Below are 25,292 nucleotides of genomic sequence, written 5' to 3' on the forward strand. Positions count from 1 at the left end.
ACATAGTGACATATGACAGAGTAAAAAATTGACATACAGAAATCAATATCATTCTACATTCAAACTTAAAAAACCTAAAAGAAGTTAATTTGAAGACATTGTGGTGATGGAGGTGGTGGTGGTGGTGATGGTGGTGATTTATGCTTTGATGGCGATGTTGCTCTGATTGGTTGTTTAGTTGGTTTGGGGTATAAAGGCAGTCCCTTTTTGCTGATGCAAGCAAGGCTCAAGGTACAAAAACACCCAAAGTATGTTTGAGAAAGTTAAAGGGGAAAAAGGAATGGGAACCACATCTACAAAGAAAATGAATAGAACAAACAAAAATACGGGGAAAACATACACCACAAAGAAAAATAGAAGAAAGTATTAAAACAATATACCAGATGGTCTGGGGTGGCGGATCACAATAATAAAAGAGGATGAGCCAGCCACTGTGCAACACATTGATTGTCCACCCCAAAAAGACAAGACGGGATGAAAACATGTAAGGAAAAGACGACCACCATGACAAACAAATGCAAAGGAAGTGTGACAGAGTTAAAATGGAGGGAGGGTTGCGGCCTCGGAGAGAAGATTAAAAGCCCACCCTTAGATGGTACGATAAAATCCCCCTCATGAATGAAGAGTAAAACTAAATCTGCTGTTGACGCAATGTCGCCCAACACCGCAGGTAGGGTGCTAGGAAGGTTAAAAGTCTGCCGCACAGGGGCTAAAAGTGAGCAGTTCAGCAAGATGTGGATGACAGTCATGTGAACCACAGTGACACAAAGGTGAGTCCTCGCTACGGAGGAGGTAGCCATGTGTTAGCCATGTATGGCCAATGCAGAGCTGGCAGAGAACCACAGAGTCCCTTCAAGAGGCCCACATGGAGGGCTTATACATGTTCGTAGTCTCCTTAATGGCATGCAGTTAGTTGTGCATACTGAGATTATGCCATTCTGTCGCCAAAAGCTGAAAACCTTGCGGCATAATAATGATCGAGGTCAGTTACGGGGATGCCGATTACCAGAAGCAGTTTCCATGTAGCCTGTTTGGCCAGCCTGTCAGCAAGTTCATTTCCTGGGATTCCGACATGGCCTAGGGCCCACACAAACATTATGGAACAACTGGACCATTCCAGGGCATAGATGGACTCTTGGATGGTCGGTACCAAAGGATGGCGGGGATTGCACTGGTCAATAACTTGTAGGCTGCTCAAGGAGTCAGTACAGAGAAGAAATGACACGCCAGGGCATGAACGGATGTGGTCAACAGCACAAGAAATGGCTGCTAGCTCTGTAGTGCAAACACTGCAGCCATCTGGCAAAGAGTGCTATTCAATATGTCCTCCTTGGACATATGCAAAGACAACGTGACCATCATCCATCAAGCAATTGGTGTAAACCACTTCATGGTCCCGGTACATGTCAAGAAGAGAGAGGAAGTGACAGCAGAGTGCTGCGGGGTTAACTGAGTCCTTAGGACCATGTGAAAGGTCCAGGCGAAGCTTCGGCCTAGGTGTACACCATGGAGGTGTACGTGAATGGTCCTCAAGTGTAGGTGGTAAGGACTCCACTTCAGACAAAAGAGATCAGATGCGAACCGCAATCTTAAGCCCTGACCCGGGCCTCCGATGCATGAAATGAACCACCGTGGGTGGGAAAAGGATACAGTAATTCAGATGCTCAGGAGAACTACGAATTGGTGCAACGTAACTGGTGAGCAGTTTTGCACGCCTAACCTTCAATGGACGGACTCTGCCTCCACCAGGGTGCTGGTCACCGAACTCATCCTAAAAGCTCCCGTTCCCAATCTAACATCACAGTGGTGCACTGCGTCGAGTAAATGCAACACTGAGGGTGCCACCGAACCATAAACCAGACTCCCATAGTAAAGTTGGGATTGAACAGCAGTGTAGAGCGATCTGCACTCCAGTTGGTGTTGCTCAGGCAGCGGAGGCCACTGAAGTGCTGCCAGCACATCCGCTTAAGCTGACGAAGATGAGGAAGCCAAGTCAATCAGGCATCGAAAACCAGTCCCAAGAATCAATACGTCTCCACTACAGTAAATGGATCATCATTAAGGTAAAGTTCTGGTTCCGGATGAACAGTACGATGCTGACAGAAGTGCATGACACATGACTTTGCAGCAGAAAACTGGAAGCTGTGGGCTACAGCCCATGACTGTGCCTTGTGGATGGCTCCCTGTAGGCACCGCTCACCAACATCAGTACTGGAGGAGCAATACGAAATGCAGAAGTTGTCTGCATACAGGCAGACAGACCAACAGCTGCTCTATACTGTTAATAGCCATTAAACATAGAGATACACTCGATACAGAGCCCTGCAGGACCCCATGGGGGGGGGGGGGGGGGGGGGGGGGGAACTATGGGAGGCAACTAACTTGGACATCGAAAGTACGAAGCGACAGGAAATTTTTGATAAAAATTGGGAGGGGGCCCCGGAGACCCCACTCATATAATGTGGCAAAGATATGATGTCACCAGTTCATGTTCTAAATGTTCTAAGCTTTTCGTGAATCAAGAAAGACGGCAACCATGTGTTGGTGTCTGGTAAAAGCTGTTTGGATGGCAGACTTGAGGGAAACTAGATTGTCAGTGGTAGAGTGACCCTGGCAGAAACTGCCCTGGCATGGAGCCAGTAGGCCACGTAACTCCAGGACCCAACACAACCGCCGACTTACCATATGTTCTAACAGCTTACAAAGAATGTTGGTGAGGCTGATGGACCAATAGCTATCCACATCAAGCGGGTATTTGCCAGGTTTGAGCATTGGAGTGATGGTGCTCTCCGCCATTGCAATGCAAAGACGCCATCGCACCAGATCCAAGTGAAGATGACAAGGAGATATCGCTTGTAGTCAGACGAGAGATGTTTGATCATCTGACTGTGGATCTGATCTGGCCCAGGGGCTGTATCGGGGCAATGTGCAAGGGTGCTGAGGAACTCCCACTCTGTAAATGAAGCATTATAGGGTTCACTGTGATGTTCAGTGAATGAGAGTGGCTTCCTTTCCATCTGCTGTTTGAGGTTGCGAAATGCTGGGGGCTAATTATCCAATGTGGAGGCTCAAGCATAGTGCTCAGCAAAGTGCTTGGCAATTGCATTTGCATCGGTAGATAACACGCCATTGATGTTAATGCCAGTGACACCTGCCGGGGTCTGGTACCCACAAACACATCTGATGTTCGTCCACACTTGGGAAGGTGATGTTTGGCACCCCACGGTTGAGACGTACCTTTCCCAACGTTCCTGTTTCCGTCTTTTTATAAGATGGTGAACGCGGGCATGGACCCATTTAAAAGCTATTAGGTGCTCTAGGGAAGGGTGCCACTTACGTCACTGTAGGATTTGCCGACACTCTTTATTGCCTCTTCCGGCGACCATCAAGGTGATGTTTGGCACCCCACGGTCGAGACGTACCTTTCCCAACGTTCCTGTTTCCGTCTTTTTATAAGATGGTGAACGCGGACATGGACCCATTTAAAAGCTATTAGGTGCTCTAGGGAAGGGTGCCACTTATGTCACTGTAGGATTTGCCGACACTCTTTATGGCCTCTTCCGGCGACCATCAAGGTACTGACTTCCACTGGGGGCACCCTAAAGAACAAGGGATCGTGTTTTCCGCCGCAGAAACGATCGTTCTAGTGACCCGCTCAACTACCAGATCTAAGGTACCATGTGGGGGAGATTCAATGGTGACAGCAGAGGTGAAAGCATCCCATTCTGCCTTGTTTAAAGCCCATCTTAGTAGATGTCCAGGGGAATGGCACTGCGGGAGTGAAAGGATAATGGGAAAGTGGTCACTACCAAAGTCATTGTGGGCTCTCCAGTGGATAGATGGAAGAAGTCCTGGTCTGTAGAGGGATAAATCAATGGCCGAGTAAGTGCCATGAGGCACACTGAAATGTGTGGGAGCCCCAGTATTTGAGACGCAGAGGTCGAATTGAGACAGGAAAGTTTCAACATCTCTACCTTGGCCAGTAATCATGGTGTCACCCCACAAGGGGTTATGGCTGTTGAAATTTCCCAAAAGTAGGAAAGGTTTAGGGAGTTGATGAATCAGTGCAGCCAATGCGTTCAGGGGTACTGCATAATCTGGAGGAAGATATACATTGCTGACAGTTATTTCCTGTGTCGACCTTATCCTGACAGCCGCGGCTTCTAGAGGGGTTTGAAGTGGCATAGGTTCACTGCCTACTGAGTTCAGGACATAGACACAAACTCCACCTGATATGCTATTATATTCGCTACAGTTCTTGTAGTATACCCTATAGCCACAGAGGGCAGGGGTCCACATTACCACAAACCAAGTTTCCTGGAGAGCAATGCAGAAAGCAGGTGTAAAGAGCTTAACAGTTCCCATAGCTCAGCCAGGTGGTGGTAAAAACCACAGCAATTCCATTGGAGGATGATGTTATTGTGAGATTGGGAAGGCATGAAGCACACAAGGAGGCAGGCTACACCTCAGGGTCACCTGCTGCCACCGATTGAGTATTTGTATCCATTCCTATTGTGGATGAGGCACCAGTGAGATCCCGGTCCTCAGGGGACGCTAAGATCTCTACCTCATCTTCAGGTGCAGAACTGGTAGGGAGTGGTGGTGTTGAGGCCACTGGAGGGCCCTTTTTCTTAGCAGTCTTCTTTGTTTGCTTGCCCTCTCGCTTCTCTTTAGGGGCTCGATGCACAGAGGCACAGGCACAGAGGAAGACCGTGAAGCTCTTCGTCCAGCAGCTTTCGGCTCCATTAGCCACTGGCGAGTGTCCTCTGTGGCATTAGTAGAGAGCTTGGGAAAGAGGATCCTGAGGGACCCCTTCGGCACGAGAGGAGCCGGAGGAGGCTGTTGCTTCTCCGGCTTGGGGGAAGATGACCAATGTCTCCTGCATTTGGAGGGGCCTTGCTCCTGAAGTAGGTACTTTGGGAGCAACACAAGGAGATTTTCCTCCCACCACTAAGGGAGCAGATGTATTCTGGAGGCCCGGAGGGCCCACTGTTCGTGGCACAGAATGTGGTACGACAGGTGCTTGTGACGGTGACGGTAATGTAGCTGCAGCATATGTGGACGTCAACCGAATGGAGTGTAATCGTTCAAATTTACATTTAGTCTCTTGGTACATTAACCAGTCCACAATCTTGTACTCCACGATTCTCTGCTCCTTTTGGAGTACTGTGCAGTCTGGCGAACAGGGGGAATGCTGCTCTCCACAGATGATACAAGTGGGAGGAGGTGCACACGGAATATCTGGATGCAGTGGACGCCCACAGTCACGACGTGGCGCTGGAAATGCAGCGGCGAGACATGTGCCTGAATTTCCGGCACCACATAGGGGAGGGACGTACGGTTTAACGTCACAGCGGTAAACCATCACCTTGACCTTTTCAGGCACTGAATCATCCTCAAAGGCCACGATGAAGGCACTGGTAGCAACCCATTGTCTTTGGGTCCCCTGTAAAGATGCCAGATAAAATGAACACCCAGCCATCCTCGATTGGTGTGGAGATCGTCATCCGATTGCAAGAGAAGGTCATGATGGAAAATAATCCCCTGGACCATATTGAGGCTTTTATGGGGAGTGACGGAAACAGAAATATCACCCAGCCGGTCACAAGCGAGTAATGCCCAGGATTGGGCTGGGGATGCTGTCTGAATCAAGATTGCACCGCTTCTCATCTTGGACAGTGCTGACACTTCCCCAAACTTGTCTTCAAAATGTTCAACAAAAAATTGAGGCTTCATAGGTAGAAAGGAGTCCCCATCCATTCTGCTACAGACTAAATACCGAGGCGAATATGGCTCTCTTCTTTCTGTAGCCCTACATTCCTCCCATGGTGTAGCAAGGGAGGGAAACAATTTAGGGTCATATCTGTCAGCATTCTATTCAAACTTCCCCTTCTTAGAGATTGATAGTGCCTTACGGTCACCAGCAAGAGATGATTTAGTCCGCTTCATTGCGGGTCATCCGCCCTGATGCCACCCACTCTGATCAGGGGCTCTCCCCATGGGTGCCACACAGCCACAGCAAAGGCAACCTGGCATAAGGGCCGTTGCTGGGAGTCCTGATGCCCCAGGAAGACAGGCATCTACTCCTTGGCATACATGGGGAGTTTACAGCTCAGGCATCAGCAGTGCAATCCCTGTGTTGTCAGGGGGCTATCACCAAATGGGTACATGATGGCCCCACCACAACAGACTGGCTACCATGCTGGATATTGGGCGCAGAGAAATCCAATATTGTCATGGGGGCGAAAGAGGACAGGAGAGAACGAAAGAAGATGACATACCCTGGAAAGTGTCCTCGCCCAAATAGTTGAATTGCAGGTGGAGTTGCGAAACCGTGACAAGAGGTTCAGGATATTGAATCTAAGGACACTATAGATAACTCCTGCACCACATAAGGCGTCCTTCCCCATATGGCCCGCACTACTGTACAATTTGGAAAGTGACAGGTCAAACCATAAATTGGGACCTGAACTTATAGGGCCGAAAAGTATGAGACTCCTTTTAGTCACCTCTTACAATAGGCAGGGGGGGATGCTGCTTTGACAAAATGCTGTCAAAGGAGATTTAACTGTTAAGTGCACTATTGTTACCTTCAGAAGAGGTAAGCCCTCTGCATCAAACAGTAAAGCATCTAATCTTCATTGCTTTGTAACCTGCATAATACTGGCCTCTGAAACCAGCTGATGAGCCAGAACTTTGATGCTGTCTCACTGTAACTCAAGACGTAGGGCAGTAAGAAGAAAAATGTTTAAACGTGATCAGTAGAAGATTCAGAACACTTGTTTATTGTAAGGAAACCTGCAAAAAATTTAAAATGGCAATACTGTTCAAGCATTATATTTAAGTGTAGCTCACAATATACACAATTAAACTTTATGTAACACATTCATCAGAGGTAATTTTGAAATCTGAAGTTCTAGCCCAAAATATTAGCCTTCTTAATGTTGGTTGCAGTTACCGAGCAGCTACCTCAAGACTAGAAGACAAATGAAAGATCGAAAAATCATCCACAGAAAGAGACCATTGGCTGGAGTCCTGACATTATACCATTAATGGTTACTGCAAAAAGGGCAACGCTTAAGATTCTCCCTGCGTATACCAGTCTGAGAGTGTGTTGCAATTCTACACTTATAATATCCTCTGATGGTTTGCATTATACTGGGAAGAATATGCTGGAAGCCCCATCCATGTAGCTGTTTGATGATATTGTATAGAGGCCTATATCATGTCGTATCATAAGATTTATTATAATCAAAAAACATTCCTGTCAAGTGCTGCCTATGCAAAGTTTTTTTTTTTTTTTTTTTTTTTTTTTTTTTTTTTTTTTTTTTTTTTTTTTTGTATTGCTGCCTCCAGTAGTATTAGATTATCAAGCGTGGAGCATTATCTATGGAAACCACAAAGTAGGAAGCCAAGAAGTTTCTGAATCAAAATGTCTGTCCTAAGTGGCTGTTAATTATTTGTTCCAAAGTCTTTCCTATGTAACTGACATCTTTTACACTCTAATAACTACTTGAGTTGACATGATCCTTTCCAATCTTTTGGGGAGGAATTAGGAATGCACTCCACCTGGAATTAGGGTGTTAGTAGATTCTATTAAAAGGAATAAGGAGGTAGGTTTTGGATTCCACATTTAAATGCTGAAACATGTAGTGCACATTCTCTGACCTGTCACTGTATTACAAGCCAAAGATAGTGGATGCTGCCCAGGAGCGGAAAGAAAAGAGAGGGGCTGTGGCACTCCGATGTTATTAAACCCAAAGTTCAACCACACACTCACTGGTAATTCCCATCTGCATTGGAATGCGACATCCTGACTGGCATTGTATGTTATTTGTTGGAAGTATGAGGCATGTTCAGAAAGTAAGTGTACTAGATTTTTATGTATATTTTTAGGAAAAGTATACGTGGGAAAAGAGGAGGAGGAGGAGGAGGAGGAGGAGGAGGAGGAAGAAGAAGAAGAAGATATTGTTGACACACTTGTCAACTGTTTTTCTACAAAACTGCCATCCAGTTCAGTGAATGTGGTGAGCTGTGGCACAACCTTCTTTATACCCTCTCAAAGAATTCTTCCATCAGCTCCTTCCCCCACTTCCGAACCTCCTTCTGCACCTGCTAGTCTACTGACAATTTAATTCACTCATGTGTGCCTTCAGGAAGGTGAAAAGATGATAATCTGTAGGCACCAAGTCAGGCGGAATATGAGTGGAGGGGGGGTGGGGGGGTGGGGGGGTGGGGGCATTGTTAAAAACATTCCAACCAAATGAGTCGAAGAATGCCATGGTGGCTAAGCCTGTGTGAGGATGAGAATTGTTGTGCAACAAGCACACTCCTCTTATTAGCATCCCCCCCTTTTTATCTTGAATACTCCTTTTGCGCTGCTTTTAATAGGGTCTCGCAATATCGTTATGAACTGATAATGTCCCCCCCCCCCTGCCCATTATGATACGATAGGTGCACCTGCTAGTAAACAGCTGTCACTGTGACAGAACCAGTTGGAGGTGAACATCTTGCACTGGTGCCAGCTGCTCGTGATAGGCCCCATGTGTGCACAGAGTCAGGTTCAGTGATCCCACAAGCCTACTCAATGCTGATGCCCGCAATTACTGTTGCCATTAACTCGTTACGTATTCAGAAAATCAAACAAAAACAAATAGCGCCTAAGCATTTACTCACAGATATCGTTTAGACAAAATAATTTACATCTGTAAAGTTTTTTTTTATGAAGACAACTGTGCTCACTGTGCAATGAAGCTTGCAGTTTGTCTTTCTTCTTCTTTCCACCATTCTCTCACATCACTTAAAATAACTTCCATTGCTTCTTCTGTGGCACATGTGTGACGTTTCTGAGTGCTCTGTCTTGTTTGGCTTCCCCATCTCATGGACATCTACTCTTCTTTTCCTTGCTGTATCTTTCCTCTCTTCACTTTCCTTTTACGCTTTTTTGAGCAATTTTCTTTGGTTTTAGTACCATCCACTGCATGGTAATCATGGGTAATTTTCTCTCCTTCAATGGTGCTTTTTTCCTCTTCTAGATGCTGTTCCACACTGCTGCATTTTACGTGATCCATTTGTGCCTGCTCACCAGTCTTCTGCTATCATAGTGCAGTACATCCTCATAAATGCCTTGGTATTTTCTGTAGTCTACTTCTCTTTACGTATAACCATTTGTTCTTTTTCACCTCTAATAAATCTTCATTGTGTTTTGACTAAAATCAACCACTACTTGACATTCTGTCATCCAGTCTGCTGGTAATATGCAATGTGCACACAGATTTGGTAGTACTAAAGCTTCCACTGTACACATTTCACCCTTTATTATGGTTACAGGAGAAAAAGGAGGTGGCATTAATGGAAAACAACACACTGCTAGAAAAAAGTGGACGTGAAACAGAAAGAGGAGGGGAGGAACAGAAGGATAACTCAAGCCACTAATTACATTTAGTCCTTTTGTTGCCCTTCTCATGGCCCTTAACAAAATGGCCACTGAATTTAACATTATCTCCAGTTTCAGCTGTGATGAATAATTTTTTAATAAAGCAAGTTTAACAATTTGGCCAAACACGTAAAGTACAGTTCTACATAGTTAACTTTGAATAATCTGTTTACTGCAAACTTACTGTTGATCATCTTGTGCTGCTACAGTCATATAGTGTGGTGTGCTCTGTGACTTAGAAGGCTGATCCCTTATGTTTAGTTTCTTCCACTGTTTCGCATTTGCGAATGTACTGTATTTGTTCGATTTGCAGTTTGAAAATTCAATTTCATTCTGGCTGCCTGGTCCACTGCACTGCCCCTCCCCTTGGCAATGGGTATTGTCCCACCTATTGTCGGTATGTACCTCTAGTTCTCTTAAAATCAGTTTTTAATTTTAACAGTTCTCCCAGTTTATCCTTCTCTGCACAATTCTTCACTGGAGATTGTCTGAACATAGCAGCCACCTGTAAGTCTTCACTGGTAAAGGACAGTAGCAAATACCAAACACTCATCTATAATGTCATACAATATGCCTATTGTCAGTAAGAAATAAACATTTCTTCACTCAAAGCAATTGTATTGAAACACTACTTATTAAACTGAAACTTGCCCTTACTCACATTATAAGTACACTTGTATACACACTTTCCAATACATGCATCGCTGTTAGCCGTCAGGCAGTAACAATAAATTATATTATATGACCATTATTCTGACGACCATGCACCAACAAACTCTGAACCCAATATCACCGACACACACAAGTGGTTTTCATTATTCTGCTTAATATCTCATAAACATACCACATCAGTAGACACATAGCCTCAACAACAGCTTGGCACTCTGGCCCAGGGGGGAAACTTATATAGGGACTTCCCGTAACACTACTATAGTTTGCTGCCAGGTCACTTGGAGCATTGCAAGTTTATCAATCCTTTCATTTTGTAGTAAACAGAAGCTGGTCACATTGTTTTCTTTATCAAGACTTCTTGTGTGTATTGCACTCTTTGAATTGTATTGTAAATATATATTCTGCAATAGGTAATACTGGGTAAATGATTCCATATTTGTTTTGTTTCAAATCAAACAGAATCATATTTGTTTTTGTTTCATATCAAACAGAATTTACCTTTGTTGCATGGTGTTCTGTGGACTCATGTATACTAATTCCTGCTGACAAATCTGTGTGTGAATCATTCAATTTAAATGCATTGCAGTTTTATTGCTTGTATTGTACTTTATCTTCATTTGCATATGTTTTCCATTACTTTCATTTAATGAGAACTCCATGTTAGTAGCTTTTGACAGAATTGATATTCATATTACATCTTGACACGGAATGAGTATGTACCTCTGTTTTGAAAAATGTTGTTTCTTGCCACTGAGTATGCTTTGTAGCCTTAGCGACTTGAGCATTCTTCTTGCAAATCCTAAAAAAAGGTAACAGTAGCTGTAAACATTTTCGCAGAAACGAAGGTACTGTATAAATTTAGTAGTTCTCCGTTAAATGCAAAAAAGTACAACAAAGGGATGAAAACAAAAATAAAATTTAAAATGGTCAATAAACCTGCAACACATTTAAATAAAATAGTTCACAGAAGTATTCATAAGCAGGATCCAGTACCAGACTTTTCTACCTCAGAAAAAAAAATCTGAGAAGGTACTGGGATTCTTTTTGCAATGAATACACTAACAGTCCGAAATGAAAAGGAGATACTGTGTGCAAGTAAAATAAGTGTGCTGACGTACTAGACAATTTTAAGGCTTACGGGCTTCGTATTAAAGCTAGACTTTCCTTTGGTAAAAACTCTTTGCAAGTAGTCTAAAATATTAGGTATCGTCTGACATTAGTTCATTTTATGAAAGACTACAGCTGTAGCACAGTGGCTGATGGAACTAGCTCTTTCAATTGAAAGTGTATGACTCCTGACCAACATTCACTTGTTCCCGGTCACTACCAACCTTAGCTTCCAATAATGTGTGCGAAGAGTATCTTTATTGGGCAACTACAAATTTAAAATATTTCAAATTCGATTACATAAAATGTTTCTGCGATCTCTAACTCCGTGTTACATCAGCTTTTGTTTACGAGCTTGTAGATGCACTGAACACTTCGCCATTTGCTAACTATGACTGACAAGGTTAGGTGTGCTGAGAAAGCTGTTAGCACTGACTGAGTGATCTGAAACAGCTACTCCCATCAATCACTGTGCCATAACTCTGCATAAAGTGAACATGTAGGCCTAGTACTATAAGTAGTCCATTTGTTTCATTTAGTTCTGACAAATAAATGAATAAAGTTTAAAGAAGCAAAGAATAGAAAAAGAGAAGTATGTTTAAGGTTATAATTATTTGTATGAAGTCAAGTCATGAAGTGTGTCTTTTACTTTTTTTTTACACTACATTGCATGTATCAATGGATTTACCAAGGCACATTTAAACCTTTAACTGGAGAAGCAGACTGGGCTATAAGTGAAGAAGAAAAGTTCGCAGCTTGTTAGGTCTATGATGAAAGTGCATTAAATGTTACAAACAAAAGGTTAATAAAACCACAACCATTAGTAGAAAAGGCTTTGAAAGCAATATTTCTTCATTTAATATAAAAGTTCACAGTTGTTTAACTGAGAACAACACTTAAAAGCATATCAATGATATAGTACATGGAAAATGATATAGCCGTAGAGCTGAAAATATCAACGCACGCAGGTTTCAATAACGAACAAACAAGAGAACATATTGTCATATTTTTTGATGAAACAAGGCCAGACGTAGTACTTCCTGTGACGTTATTAGGTACGGTGACAGATAGCAAGTTACAATGGATCATTCCCATGACTGGCAGAGAGGCTGAAAGACTCCCTTGCTCATGGAATTTCAATAAAGGTCATAATCTGCAACATTGTCCCTAGAAGTCATTATAGACCTCTAGTTCTGAATCAAGTGGAAGATCTGAATGAAGGCTTTGAAGGTTCTTTTACTGTGACTTCTCAGGCTTATTCCATAGTGTTGAGAAGTGTGGGTTCCCCCAAAATGGGGCAGGGGTTAACTGCATATCAGGTGCTACTCCCCAGGTAGCTAAGGGGTTATGGGGTGAACAAGTAGTGTATTTAGATTAGGGGACTCTCCATCCAGTCTAGATAATTATACCTCAAGGATACCAAGAGTATTAGTGTAGGACCTAAAAGAAGCCCCCCAACCCAGATGAGACTATTAAAATCCTTGTCATCAAATGTTGAAACATTCATAATGAAGTATGAAATTGACTACAGTGACAATATTATGTGAATGAAAGTTGTTACTCACCATATAGTGGAAACACTGAGTCACAGAGAGGCACAACAAAAAGACTTTCACTCTTAAAGCTTTCGGCCAATGGCCTTCATCAACAATAGGTAGACACACACACACACACACACACACACACACACACACACACACACAGCACCAGTGCATGATGGTAAGGCGGAGGCTGGTGTGGGGAGCGAGAGGGACAGTATGATGGACAGTGAAGTGCTGCAGGCTAGGCGTAGGGCAGGGGAGAGGTGGGGAGGGGGGGAGTTGGTTGGTTGGTTGGTTTAAAAGGGGGAGGGGGGGGGGAGAGGAGAGACTAAACTGTGAGGTCATCGGTCCCTTGTTCCCAGGAGAACAATTACCCAAGGGAAAGAAGAAAACAAAGAAGACGTACAGCACAATAACAGAAGAAAGAAAGAACCAGAAGGACGACAAACACTACAATGGACAAAACAGGACAAGAAAACCAGAGAGACACACAAGAAACAGAGAGAGGAGATTAAAAACAAGAAATCGGATTAACATGGCTGGCTGATGACAAGAATAAAAAAGAAGCCAGCCACTATGCAACACATTAAAACCTCCATCCTAAAAGCCCTAGGGTAGAAGACACAGAGGGACAAAGGACATGCGCTAAAACTCATATCAAATAATAAAACCCACCCTCACAAATAAAATATAAAACTAAAGCTGCTGTTGAGGCACTGTTGCCAACACTGAAGATAGGGTGCTGGGAAAGTTAAAAGTCTGCCACAGAGCAGCTAAAAGTGGTCAGTGCAGCAAGAGGCGGACAACTGTCACTTGGGAGCCACAGCGACACAAAGGTGGGTCCTCGTGACGGAGGAGGTAACCATGTGTGAGCCACGTATGGCCAATGCGGAGTCGACAAAGGACAACTGATTAACTGATTCCATGTGAGAAGGACGCAGAAAAGACTTCCACATATTCACAGTCTCCTTTATGACATGCAATTAGTTGCACATACTCTCATGCCACTCCATCTCCCAAAGCCGAAAAACCTTGCAGTGTAAGACGGAATGCACGTCAGTTTCAGAGATGCCCATCTCCAGGAGCAGTTTCTGCCTAGCCTGGTGAGCCAGCGTGTCAGCAAGTTCGTTGCCTGGGATTCCAACATATCCTGGTGTCCACACAAACACCACTGAATGACTGGACCGTTCCAGGGCAGAGACGGACTCCTGGATGTTCGCTACCAAAGGATGGCGAGGGTACCACTGGCCGATAGCTTGTAAGCTGCACAGGGAGTCAGAACAGAGAATAAACGACTCACCAGAACAGGAACGGATGTACTGAACTGAACGAGATATGGCCACAAGCTCTGCAGTGAACACACTGCAGCCATCGGGCAAGGAATGCTGTTCAATATGGCCTCAGTGGACACAAGCGAAGCCAACATTACTATCAGCCATCAAACCATTGATGTAAACAACTTCAGAGCCCCGGAACACATCAAGAAACGAGAGGAAGTGACAGCGGAGAGCAGCAGGGTCAATGGAGTCCGTAGAGCCATGCAAAAGATCCTGTCAAAGCTTTGGTCAAGGTGTACACCATGGAGGTTGTCGTGAATGGACCTCAAGTAGAGGTGGTAAAGGGAAGGACTCCAGTTTGGAGAGAATGCATCGCACGCGATGCATTCTCGGGTAATGTGTCACCCTCGAAGGCCAAAATGAAGGCACCGGTGGCAACCTCATTATCCTTTGGACCCCCATGGATGCACCAGACAAAATGAACTCCTAGTCACTCTAAGTTGGTGCACAGCTTGTCGTCAGATTGCAAAATAAGGTCCCTGTGGAATATAATACCCTGGACCATATTTACGCTCTTACGAGGCTTGATGGTAATGGAAACATCCCCCAGCTTGTTACAAGTGAGTAATGCCCGTGACTGGGCAGAGGACGCCATTTTTAACAAGACTGACCCTGACCGCATTTTGAACAAGCCCTCCAACTCCCCAAACTTGTCCTCTAAATGCTCTACAAAAAATGAGGCTTCATCGAGACAAAATAGTCCCCATCAGCTCTCGTACATGAGGTACCAGTGCGAATAAGGTTCATTGTCATCCTTAGCCTGGCATTCCTCCCATGTTGTGGCCAGGGAGGGGTACGATTTAGGATCATACTTCCTTGTATTGAACTGAGACTTGAAACACATGAGAGACTGCTGGAATTTGATCACCAGCAAGTGATGACGTGATACGCTTCATCTAGTGCCATCTGCCCTGATGCCACCCACTCCGACCACAGGCTCTCCCCATTGGCACCATCCAGCCGCAACAAAGACCACCTGGCAGGATGGCCACTGCCAGCAGTCCTAATGCCCCAGGGTGACGGGCATCTACTCCTTGGCATACCTGGGGAGTTAACGGCACAGGCATCAGCAAAGCGATCCCTGGGTGTTACAGGGGGCTACAACCAACAGGGTACATGGCGGCCCCACCACACCAGACTGGCTACTGTGCTGGATATGAGGCACAAAGAATTCCACGGTCTTCTTAGGCGCAGAAAACGACACTGCATATTGAGTGGAGGAAAATGTACCCTGGAAGGCTTCCTCGCTCAAGAGATGGAGGATGAGCGGGACTGCAATACCGCGACGAGAAAGTGGGCTTAACATCTCAATACATGATGGACATGATGCACCATCTAAGACGCCTTTCCTTAACTGGCTCGCTCTTCGAGAAAATTTTGAAAAATGGAGGTCTACAGGGGACCATCACATAAAGGCCGAAAGGTGTGAGGCTCCTTTTAGTCACCTCTTACAACAGGCAGGAATACCTCAGGCCTATCCTACCCGCGGGCCTGCAGAAGTGGTGTTGAGGGGGGGGGGAGGGGGGGGGGGAGTAGTGGAAAAGGAAAGGGTATAATTAGAGAAAATTAAAAAACTGGGTGTGGCGGTGGAATGATGGCTGTGTAGGGCTGGAATGGGAGCAGGGAAGTGGCTGTATGGCTGAGGACAGTGACTAACGAAGGTTGAGGCTGAGATGGTTACTGGAACGTAGGACATAAGATGAATTGCAGGGAAAGTTTCCACCGGCACAATTCAGAAAAGCTAGTGTTGGTGGAAAGGATCCATATGGCACTCACTGTGAAGCAATCATTGAAATGAAGGATATCCCATTTAGCAGCATGTTCAGCAACAGGGTGGTCCACTTGTTTCTTGGCCACAGTTTGTCGGTGGCCATTCCTGTGTACAGACATCTTGTTGGTTGTCATGCCTACATAGAATGCAGCACAGTAGTTGGAGCTTAGCTTGTAGACCACATGACTGGTTTCACAGGTAGCCCTGCCGTTGATGGGATAGGTGATGTTAGTGACCAGAATGGAGTAGGTGGTGGTGGGAGGATGTATGGGACAGGTCTTGCATCTAGGTCTATTACAATTTTCCTTTGTTTGATTTTTGTCTGACAGCTTTTCTTCAGTCCTAACCCAGTGCTGTACTCTTTTGTTACTATTATATTTTGCATCACTATACTCTAAAGTCCATAAATCTAGCCACCCAAGGTTGGACAGAGACACAAAAGAGACATTAGAAACAGAAGAGGAGTAATACAAGAAAGCAGATTACAGTAGCTGGCCGACTACAAGAATAAAAAGGAGAAGCCAGCCACTCTGCAACACATTAAAACTTCCATCCTAAAAGCATTAGGGTGGAGGACACAAAGGGACAAAGGACATGTGCTAAAACCTACATAGAAGTAAAAAACCCACTCTCACAGATAAAACTTAAAATTAAAGCTGCTGCTGAGGCATCGTCGCCCAACACCGAAGGTAGGGCGCTGGGAAAGTTAAAAGTCCACCAAAAAGTGGCTATAATTGGGCAGTCCAGCAAGAGGTGGACGACTGTCGTTTGGGAGTCACAGCGACACAGAGGTGGGTCCTTGCGACAGAGTAGTTGACCATGCGTTAGCCATGTATCGCCAATGCGGAGCCGGCAGAGGACAACTGGTTCCCTGCGAGAAGACCGCATGGAAGACTTCCACACATTCGTCGTCTCCTTAACGATACGTAGGTTGTGCATACTGTTATGCCATTCCGTCTCCCAAAGCCTGAAACGCGCGTGGTGTAAGACAGAACACAGATCAGCTTCAAAGATGCCCAACTCCAGAAGCGGTTCCCCGTCGCCTGTTTGACCAGCCTGTTGGCAAGTTCATTGCCTGGTATTCCAACATGTCCAGGGATCCAGACAAACACCACTGTACCACGGGACCGTTCCAGGGCATAGATGGACTCCTGGATGGACGCTAGCAGAGGATGGTGAGAGTAGCACTGGTTGATAGCTTGTAGGCTGCTCAATGAGTCAGTACACAGCAGAAATGACGCGCCAGGGCATGAGCGAATGTGCTCAAGAGTACGAGATATGGCCACCAGCTCTGCAGTGAAAACACTGCAGCCCGCTGGCAAGGAGTGCTGTTCAATACATCCTCCACGAACATATGCAAAGCCTACATGACCACCAGTTATCGAGGCTTCGGTGTAAACCACTTCAGAGCCCTGGAACATTTGTAGAATCGAGAGGAAGTGACAGTGAGAGCTGCAGGGTTAATGAAGTCCTTAGGGCCACGTGAAATGTTCAGACGAAACCGCAGCAGAGGCATATACCATGAAGGCGTACGTGATCGGACCACAAGTAGAGGTGGTAAAAGGAAGGACTTAATTTCGGAGAGGAGGGACCGCACGCGAACCGCAATCTTTAGCCCTGACCTGGGTCGCCGATACGGGAGACGAACTGCCGTGTGTAGGAAAAGGAGACAGTGATTCAGATGCTCAGGAGAAATACGAATGTGTGCAACGTAACTGGCGAGCAGTTGTGCACATCTGACCTGCAATGGAGGGACCCAAGCCTCCACCAGTACGCTGGTCACTGGACTCGTCCTAATAGCTCCTGTCACTAGTCGAACTCCGCAGCGATGCACAGGGCCAAGTAAATGCAATGCTGGGGCACTGCCGAACCAGAAACCACACTCCCATAGCCAAGGGCGCAGCAGCACAGAGCAATCTGCACCCCAATTGGTGTTGCTCAGGCAATGGAGGGCACAGAGGTGCTGCCAGCACTTCTGCTTAAGCTGACGAAGGTGAGGGAGCCAAGTCAATCGAGAGTCAAAACCAGTCCTAAGAACTGATATGTCTCCACTACATTGAGTGGATCATTATGAAGGTAACGTTCTGGGTCCGGATGAATGGCAGATGCTGACATAAGTGCAAGACACAAGACTTCGCGGCTGAAAACTGGAAGCCGTGGGCTATAGACCATGGCTGCGCCTTGAGGATAGCTCCCTGTAGGCAACGCTCAGCAACACGAGTACTGGAGGAGCAATATGAAACACAGAAGTCGTCTGCATATAGACAGACAGCCCGACAGCTGCTGCTAGACTGTTAAGGGCCACTAAAAATAGAGAGACACTCAATACAGAGCCCTGCGGGACTCCATTCTCCTGGATATGGATGGAACTATGGGAGGCACCAACTTGGACATGGAAAGTACGAAACGACAGGAGGTTTTGGATAAAAATTGGGGGCGGGCCCCGGAGACCCCACTCATACAATGTAGCAAGCATATTATGTCACCAGGTCATGTCGTATGCTTTACGTACGAGGGCAGTTCAATAAGCAATGCAACACATTTTTTTTCTGAAACAGGAGTTGTTTTATTCAGCATTGAAATACACCAGGTTATTCCCCAATCTTTTAGCTACACAACACTATTTTTCAACATAATCTCCATTCAATGCTACGGCCTTACGCCACCTTGAAATGATGGCCTGTATGCCTGCACGGTACCATTCCACTGGTCGATGTCGGAGCCAACGTCGTACTGCATCAATAACTTCATCATTCGCGTAGTGCCTCCCACGGATTGCGTCCTTCATTGGGCCAAACTTATGGAAATCCGACGGTGCGAGATCGGGGCTGTAGGGTGCATGAGGAAGAACAGTCCACTGAAGTTTTGTGAGCTCCTCTCGGGTGCGAAGACTTGTGTGAGGTCTTGCGTTGTCATGAAGAAGGAGAAGTTCGTTCAGATTTTTGTGCCTACGAACACGCTGAAGTCGTTTCTTCAATTTCTGAAGAGTAGCACAATACACTTCAGAGTTGATCGTTTGACCATGGGGAAGGACATCGAACAGAATAACCCCTTCAGCGTCCCAGAAGACTGTAACCATGACTTTACCGGCTGAGGGTATGGCTTTAAACTTTTTCTTGGTAGGGGAGTGGGTGTGGCGCCACTCCATTGATTGCCGTTTTGTTTCAGGTTCGAAGTGATGAACCCATGTTTCATCGTCTGTAACAATCTTTGACAAGAAATTGTCACCCTCAGCCACATGACGAGCAAGCAATTCCGCACAGATGGTTCTCCTTTGCTCTTTATGGTGTTCAGTTAGACAACGAGGGACCCAGCGGGAACAAACCTTTGAATATCCCAACTGGTGAACAATTGTGACAGCACTACCAACAGAGATGTCAAGTTGAGCACTGAGTTGTTTGATGGTGATCCGTCGACCATCTCGAATGAGTGTGTTCGCACGCTCCGCCATTGCAAGAGTCACATCTGTGCACGGCCGGCCCGCACGCGGGAGATCAGACAGTCTTGCTTGACCTTGCGGCGATGATGACACACGCTTTGCCCAACGACTCACCGTGCTTTTGTCCACTGCCAGATCACCGTAGACATTCTGCAAGCGTCTATGAATATCTGAGATGCCCTGGTTTTCCGCCAAAAGAAACTCGATCACTGCCCGTTGTTTGCAACGCACATCCGTTACAGACGCCATTTTAACAGCTCCGTACAGCGCTGCCACCTGTCGGAAGTCAATGAAACTATACGAGACGAAGCGGGAATGTTTGAAAATATTCCACAAGAAATTTCCGGTTTTTTCAACCAAAATTGGCCGAGAAAAAAAATGTGTTGCATTACTTATTGAACTGCCCTCGTATATCAAAAAAGATGGCAAACAGGTGTTGCCCACTGGAAAAGGCTGTTCGGATGGCAGACTCGACGGACACAAGATTATCAGTGGTAGAGCGACCCTGGCGGAAGCCACCCAGACATGAAGCCAGTAGGCCACATGACTCCAAGACCCAACCCAACTGCCGACATACCATAAGTTCCAGCAGCTTACAAAGAATGTTAGTGAGGCTGTTGGGACATTAGCTATCCACATCAAGAAGGTTTTTACCAGGTTTGAGCACCGCAATGATGGTGCTCTCCCGCCATTGCGATGGAGAGATGCCATCACACCAGATCCAGTTGAAGACAACGAGTAGATGTTGCTTGTAGTCAGATGAGAGATGTGACTGTGGATCCGATCTGGTCCAGGAGCTGTGTCGGGGTAATGTTCAAGGGCACTGACGAGCTCCCACTCTGTAAATGGGGAATTATAGGATTCACTGTGGCATGTAGTGAAAGAGAGGACGTTCCCTTCCAGCTGCCGTTTGAGAGTACGAAAGGCTGGGGGTAATTCTCCGACACAGAGGCCAAACGAAATGTTCAGCAATGTGCTCGGCAATCGCGTTTGCATCGGCAGATAAAACGCCATCTATGGTAACACCAGGAACACCTGTTGCAGTCTGGTACCCGAAAAGATGTTTGATCTTTGCCCAGACTTGGGAAGCTGACGTATGGCACCCAATGGTCAAGACGTATCTCTACAACACTCCCGCATCCATCGTTTGATAAGCTGGCTAATGTGGACACGGAGCCGTTTAAAGTCTATGAGGTGCTCCAGGGAAGGGTGCTGCTGTAGAGCTTGCCAATGTTCCTTAATTGGTTCAGTGACTTCCAGCGACCAACAAGGGACTGCCTTAAGCCTCAGGCACACTAAAGAGCGAGGGATAACGTTTTCTGGCACACAAACAATTGTTGTAGTCACCTGCTCAACCATCACATCAATGTTATCATATGGGGGGATTCAATGGTGACAGCAGAGGTGATAGTTTCCCAGTCCATCTTGTTCAAAGCCCATCTGGGCAGGCATCCATGGGCCTGACACTGGGACAGTGATAGGAAGATGGGGAAGTGGTCACTACCACACACGTCGTCATGGGCTCTCCAGTGGATAGATGGGAGAAGTCCTGGGCTGCAAATTGATAAATGAATGGCCGAGTAACTACCATGAGCCACACCAAAATGTGTGGTGGCCCCAGCATTTAAGAGGCAGAGGTCAAACTGAGACAGTAAAAGTTTTGACATCTCAGCCAGTAAGCACAGTGCCACCCCACAAGAGGTTATGGCCGTTAAAATCTCCAAAAATTAGAAAAGGTTTAGGGAGTTGATCAATCAGTGCAGCTAATACCTTCAGGGGTACTGCACCATCTGGAAGAAGATATACATTGCAGACAGTTATTTCCTGCGTTGTCCTCATTCTGACACCCACAGCTTCAAGAGGGGTTTGAAGGGGCACAGTGTCACTACAGGCTGAGTTTAGGACATAAATGCAAACTCCACCCGACACTCTATTATAGTCGCTACGGTTCTTGTAGTATCCCTCATAGCCGCAGAGGGCAGAGGTCCGCATTGCCAGGAACCACATTTCCTGGAGGGCAAAGCAGATAGCAGGTCTAAAGCTTAAAAGTTGCCATAGGTCTGCCAGGTGGTGGAAAAAACTGCCACAATTCCACTGGAGGATGATGTCATTATGACACTAGGAAGGCATGGAATATTCAATGAGGTAGTTTACGCCTCAGGGTCACCTGCTACATCCGACTTATTGCCTGAGCAGTCTATATCCATTGTGTCTGAGGGTCTGGCGAGATCTAGGTCCTCAGCGGATGCAAAAATCTCCATCCCTTCCTCAGACGCAGAGCTTGTAGGTAGCGGTGGTGTGGGTGTCACCGCAATTTCCCTGGTAGTTGACGCTTTCTTTTTGGTTGTCTCTTACTGCTGCTTGGGTTTCCCTGGCCCAGTCTCCGGAACTGAGGATGAGTGCGAAGCCCTATGACCAGCTGCTTTTGGGCTCCTCAGCCACTGGCGAGTGTTATTTTTCCCACTACCAGAAACCTGGGAAGGGAGTGACCCAAGAGACCCCTTCCTAGCGAGAGAAGCCGAATAAGACTTACGCTTCTCTGGCTTATAAGTGGAGACAGATGTCCCTGATGGTTTGGGGTGGGGGGGTGCCCCCAAAGAAGTTGGTGTAGGAGCAACAGGAAGGGAAATGCCCCCCAGCATCAAGGGAGCAAGTGTAGTCTTCTAGCTCTGAGAGGTGACTGGGGTTGGTGGAGCTGATGGTGCCAGAACTGCTGTAGCGGTGGCATAAGACGATGTTATCATCGGTCCAGGGTCTTGTACTCCATGATTTTCCTTTCTTTCTGGAGAATCCCGTAGTCTGGCGAGCGAGGCGAATGGTGCTCTCCGCACCTGACACAGATCGGAGGTGGGGCACATAGAGTATTGGGATGTGATGTGCATCCACAACTAGACCTGCGATGCCAGAAGTACAGCGGGAAGACATATGGCCGAACTTCCAGCACTTAAAGCACTGCGTCGGGGGAGGGATATAGGGCTTTACATCACAGCGGTAGACCATCATCTTGACCTTGTCAGGCAATGTATCACCCTCAAAGGCCAAGATGAAGGCACTGGTGGAAACCTGATTATCCCTCAGACCCCGGTGGCCACGTCGGATGAATTGTACACCTCGTCGCTCTAAACTGGCGCACAGCTCATCGTCAGACTGCAAAAGAAGGTCCTGGACCATATTTAAGCTCTTATGGGGCATGATGGTTACAGAAACACCCCCAGCTTGTCACAAGTGAGTAACTCCCATGACTGGTCAGAGGATGCTGTTTTGATCAAGACTGATCCAGATCCCATTTTGGACAAGCCCTCCACCTTCCCAAACTTGTCCTCTAAATGCCCAACAAAAAACTGAGGCTTTGTTGTCATGAAAGATTCCCCATCAGCTCTTGAACATACAAGGTACGGGGGCGAATAAGATCTGCCGCCATCCTTAGCCCGACCCTGGTGTGGCCAGGGAGGGGAACGATTTGGGGTTGTACTTCTGTGCATTGAATTGAATTCGTGAATGCTTAGAGACTGCTGGTTTTTCACCACCAGCAAGTGATTATGGACTACACTTCATCGCGTGTCATCTGCCCTTATGCCACACCCACTCCTACCAGGGACCCCCCCCTCCCCACGGGTGCCACCCAGCCACAGCAAAGGCCACTTGGCAGGGTGGCCATTGCTGGGAGTCCCGATGTCCCAGAGTGACGGGCATCTACTCCTCAGCATATGTGGGGAGTTAACAGCGCAGGCATCAGCAGAGCGATCCCTGTGTGGTCAGGGGGCTAAAACAGCGTGTATACATGGACAAGGAAAAAAAATTCCCTGATTTTTCCCCGTTGAAAATACATTTCCTCCCGGGTGAAAACACACTTTTCCCGTGTTAAGTGACAGTATACTTTTCCTCGGCACTGTAAAACTTATCAATCCTTAGAATGTTTATGGTTTTCTACATAGACATTGAATTTGCCGGCACTTTTCAAAACGAACCCGGGTGAGGGGGGGGGGGGGGGGGCGACACATTTTGGAAAGATCTTCGATGTGCAGCAACATGTACTCTCCATTTTTTCGTGTTACTGAGATATAAATTCGAATTCCACCAAACACAGTATGTTACTTTCCGAAGCAATGAAATCGAGATTACGACGCGCTTTTGTAAGCCAGTCACAGCTCATGTCACGTGATCTCGCCAGCTGATGACACCGTAGGACACGTGACGTAGTCAACCAATAGCAAAGATCAATCTTCAGTAGCGCGAATACACAAAAAAGAAAAGTTAATGGTTTAAATCAATATAGCCTACATAGTGTTGCTACAAGAAAAACAAAGCTTTCAAGAATAATATTGGTCTCTAAGATTAATAAGCTGCAAGAGAAGCTAAACTTCCACATATAATGCTGATCTTTTTGCGCGTGTTACACTTTAAGATACATCACACAAATGTGCCAGTAAAATTTTTAATAACGACGTAAATGTCTGATCTTCTGGGCTCGAAATTATTCTAGATGGCCGTCCTCAAAGAGTTGATTTTTAAATTAGAGTCAAACGCTCTGTGATTTAAGAAATTCATCGTACATTCTCGCACATAATTCATCTTGCGTAAAAGAAAATTTACTTTGAAAGTAACACTTTTCAAACCACCATGCGCATAATTTTCCCGTGACCCGTTAGAAATAGGTTCGTTTCAGCAGTTGCCAGAGAGCGCCAGATAACAGGCGTCACTGCGCCTGCGCAGCTACGATGACGCAGGAAGCCCCCAATGTTCGTACGTGTATAACAATAAAAGATCTTGCATGACGTCATAAAAGAAACAAGACATCAAAGGATACTTCAAGAGCATCGGAATTTCGTGAACCATACTAAAATGCATAATTCGGCTTAAAGTGCACAATCGTATGTCCAGATTCGGATGTAAATTTTCTGGAGTACCAATACTCTATCATCTCCTGTTTGGTTATTTATTACGGTATAATGCCATACGAGCTAGAAGATGTAAAACGTGCACTTGAAATGCAGCGAACAGTTGAAACCAGCCAACAGTGTGAAATTAAACACTTCGTTTCAAATAAACTGACTGCCTCAGCGCAAAAGATTAATAAAAGCCAAATCTCTTCAGAAAACCGACAAAAATAACTTCATTGTTCTGCAAGGCGATTGATGCTTGACTGTCAGAAAGGAGAAAATAAAACCTGAAACTTCTGTAATCATGCGAATGTATTTTAATTCATTTGGTAGCTCTCAGCCACAGAAATTCGTTTTGTTTTCATTTAATGTGAGAGCAATAAACGAAGACGAAATAGCAAAATCACTAAATGTAAACACAGGTCACGTGGAGACTACCCACCTCCCCACTACAACTCAGACTGCTCTGTGCATCAGCCCTGGATCTACGATGTTTCCGAACCGGAGCAATTTAGATCTGTAGCCAGAAGCGGGAGAAGGTACTACTCATACGCGACTCAACTGCGCATGCGCAAGAGCCGGCCCGCAACTGCTCAAATGAATCTAATGTAAACAGCTGTCACGTCCCGCTCATCGGAGGCAATTTGTTGTTAGGAAGCACTGCATATTCTTCCTAAAGCCTCTGACACACTTTGGTTCGCAGACGCTTGTATGTGAACTGTGTTTTGTTGTTGTATATGGCGCATTTCCTTCGCGGCTTAAGTTTTATTTTTGTTCTTTTTTTCTCTCGTTCATGTTTTGTTGCTGCAGTATTATTCTGCAGAAGCGGGATACAGTAATATCTTTCGTTAGAATATTGGTTCTTAACAGTCAAAATCACAAAAATTTAACTGGTAACTAAAACAATGAAAAATTCCCGGGTTTTTCCCGGTTTTCTCACGGACGAAAAATTCCCGGGTTTTTCCCGGATGTCCCGGATCGTATACACCCAGTACGACCAACAGGGTACATGGCGGCCACACCACAACAGACTGGCTGCCATGCTGGATATCAGGTGCAAAGAACCCCATGATCATCGTCGACGCAGAAAGCAACACTGCATAGTGCTT

General features: G+C 45.9%; 1 protein-coding gene across 2 annotated transcripts in view; it reads right to left on the bottom strand.

Annotated features, from left to right (window-relative positions):
- The window catches only part of LOC124790090 (ribosomal RNA processing protein 36 homolog), a 79,141-nt gene that overhangs the window by 40,372 nt on the left and 13,477 nt on the right, over positions 1-25,292 (bottom strand). The window contains exon 3 of one of the 2 annotated variants that reach the window (XM_047257660.1): positions 10,829-10,907. The exons of the other annotated variant lie outside the window; for it this stretch is intronic. Within the exon in view, the coding sequence (XP_047113616.1) occupies positions 10,829-10,907 (79 nt within the window). The remainder of the gene's footprint in view (positions 1-10,828; positions 10,908-25,292) is intronic. 2 annotated transcript variants of the gene reach the window in all.

Source organism: Schistocerca piceifrons, chromosome 1 (assembly GCF_021461385.2).
Source record: "Schistocerca piceifrons isolate TAMUIC-IGC-003096 chromosome 1, iqSchPice1.1, whole genome shotgun sequence".
In the NCBI taxonomy this organism is placed as follows: domain Eukaryota; kingdom Metazoa; phylum Arthropoda; class Insecta; order Orthoptera; family Acrididae; genus Schistocerca; species Schistocerca piceifrons.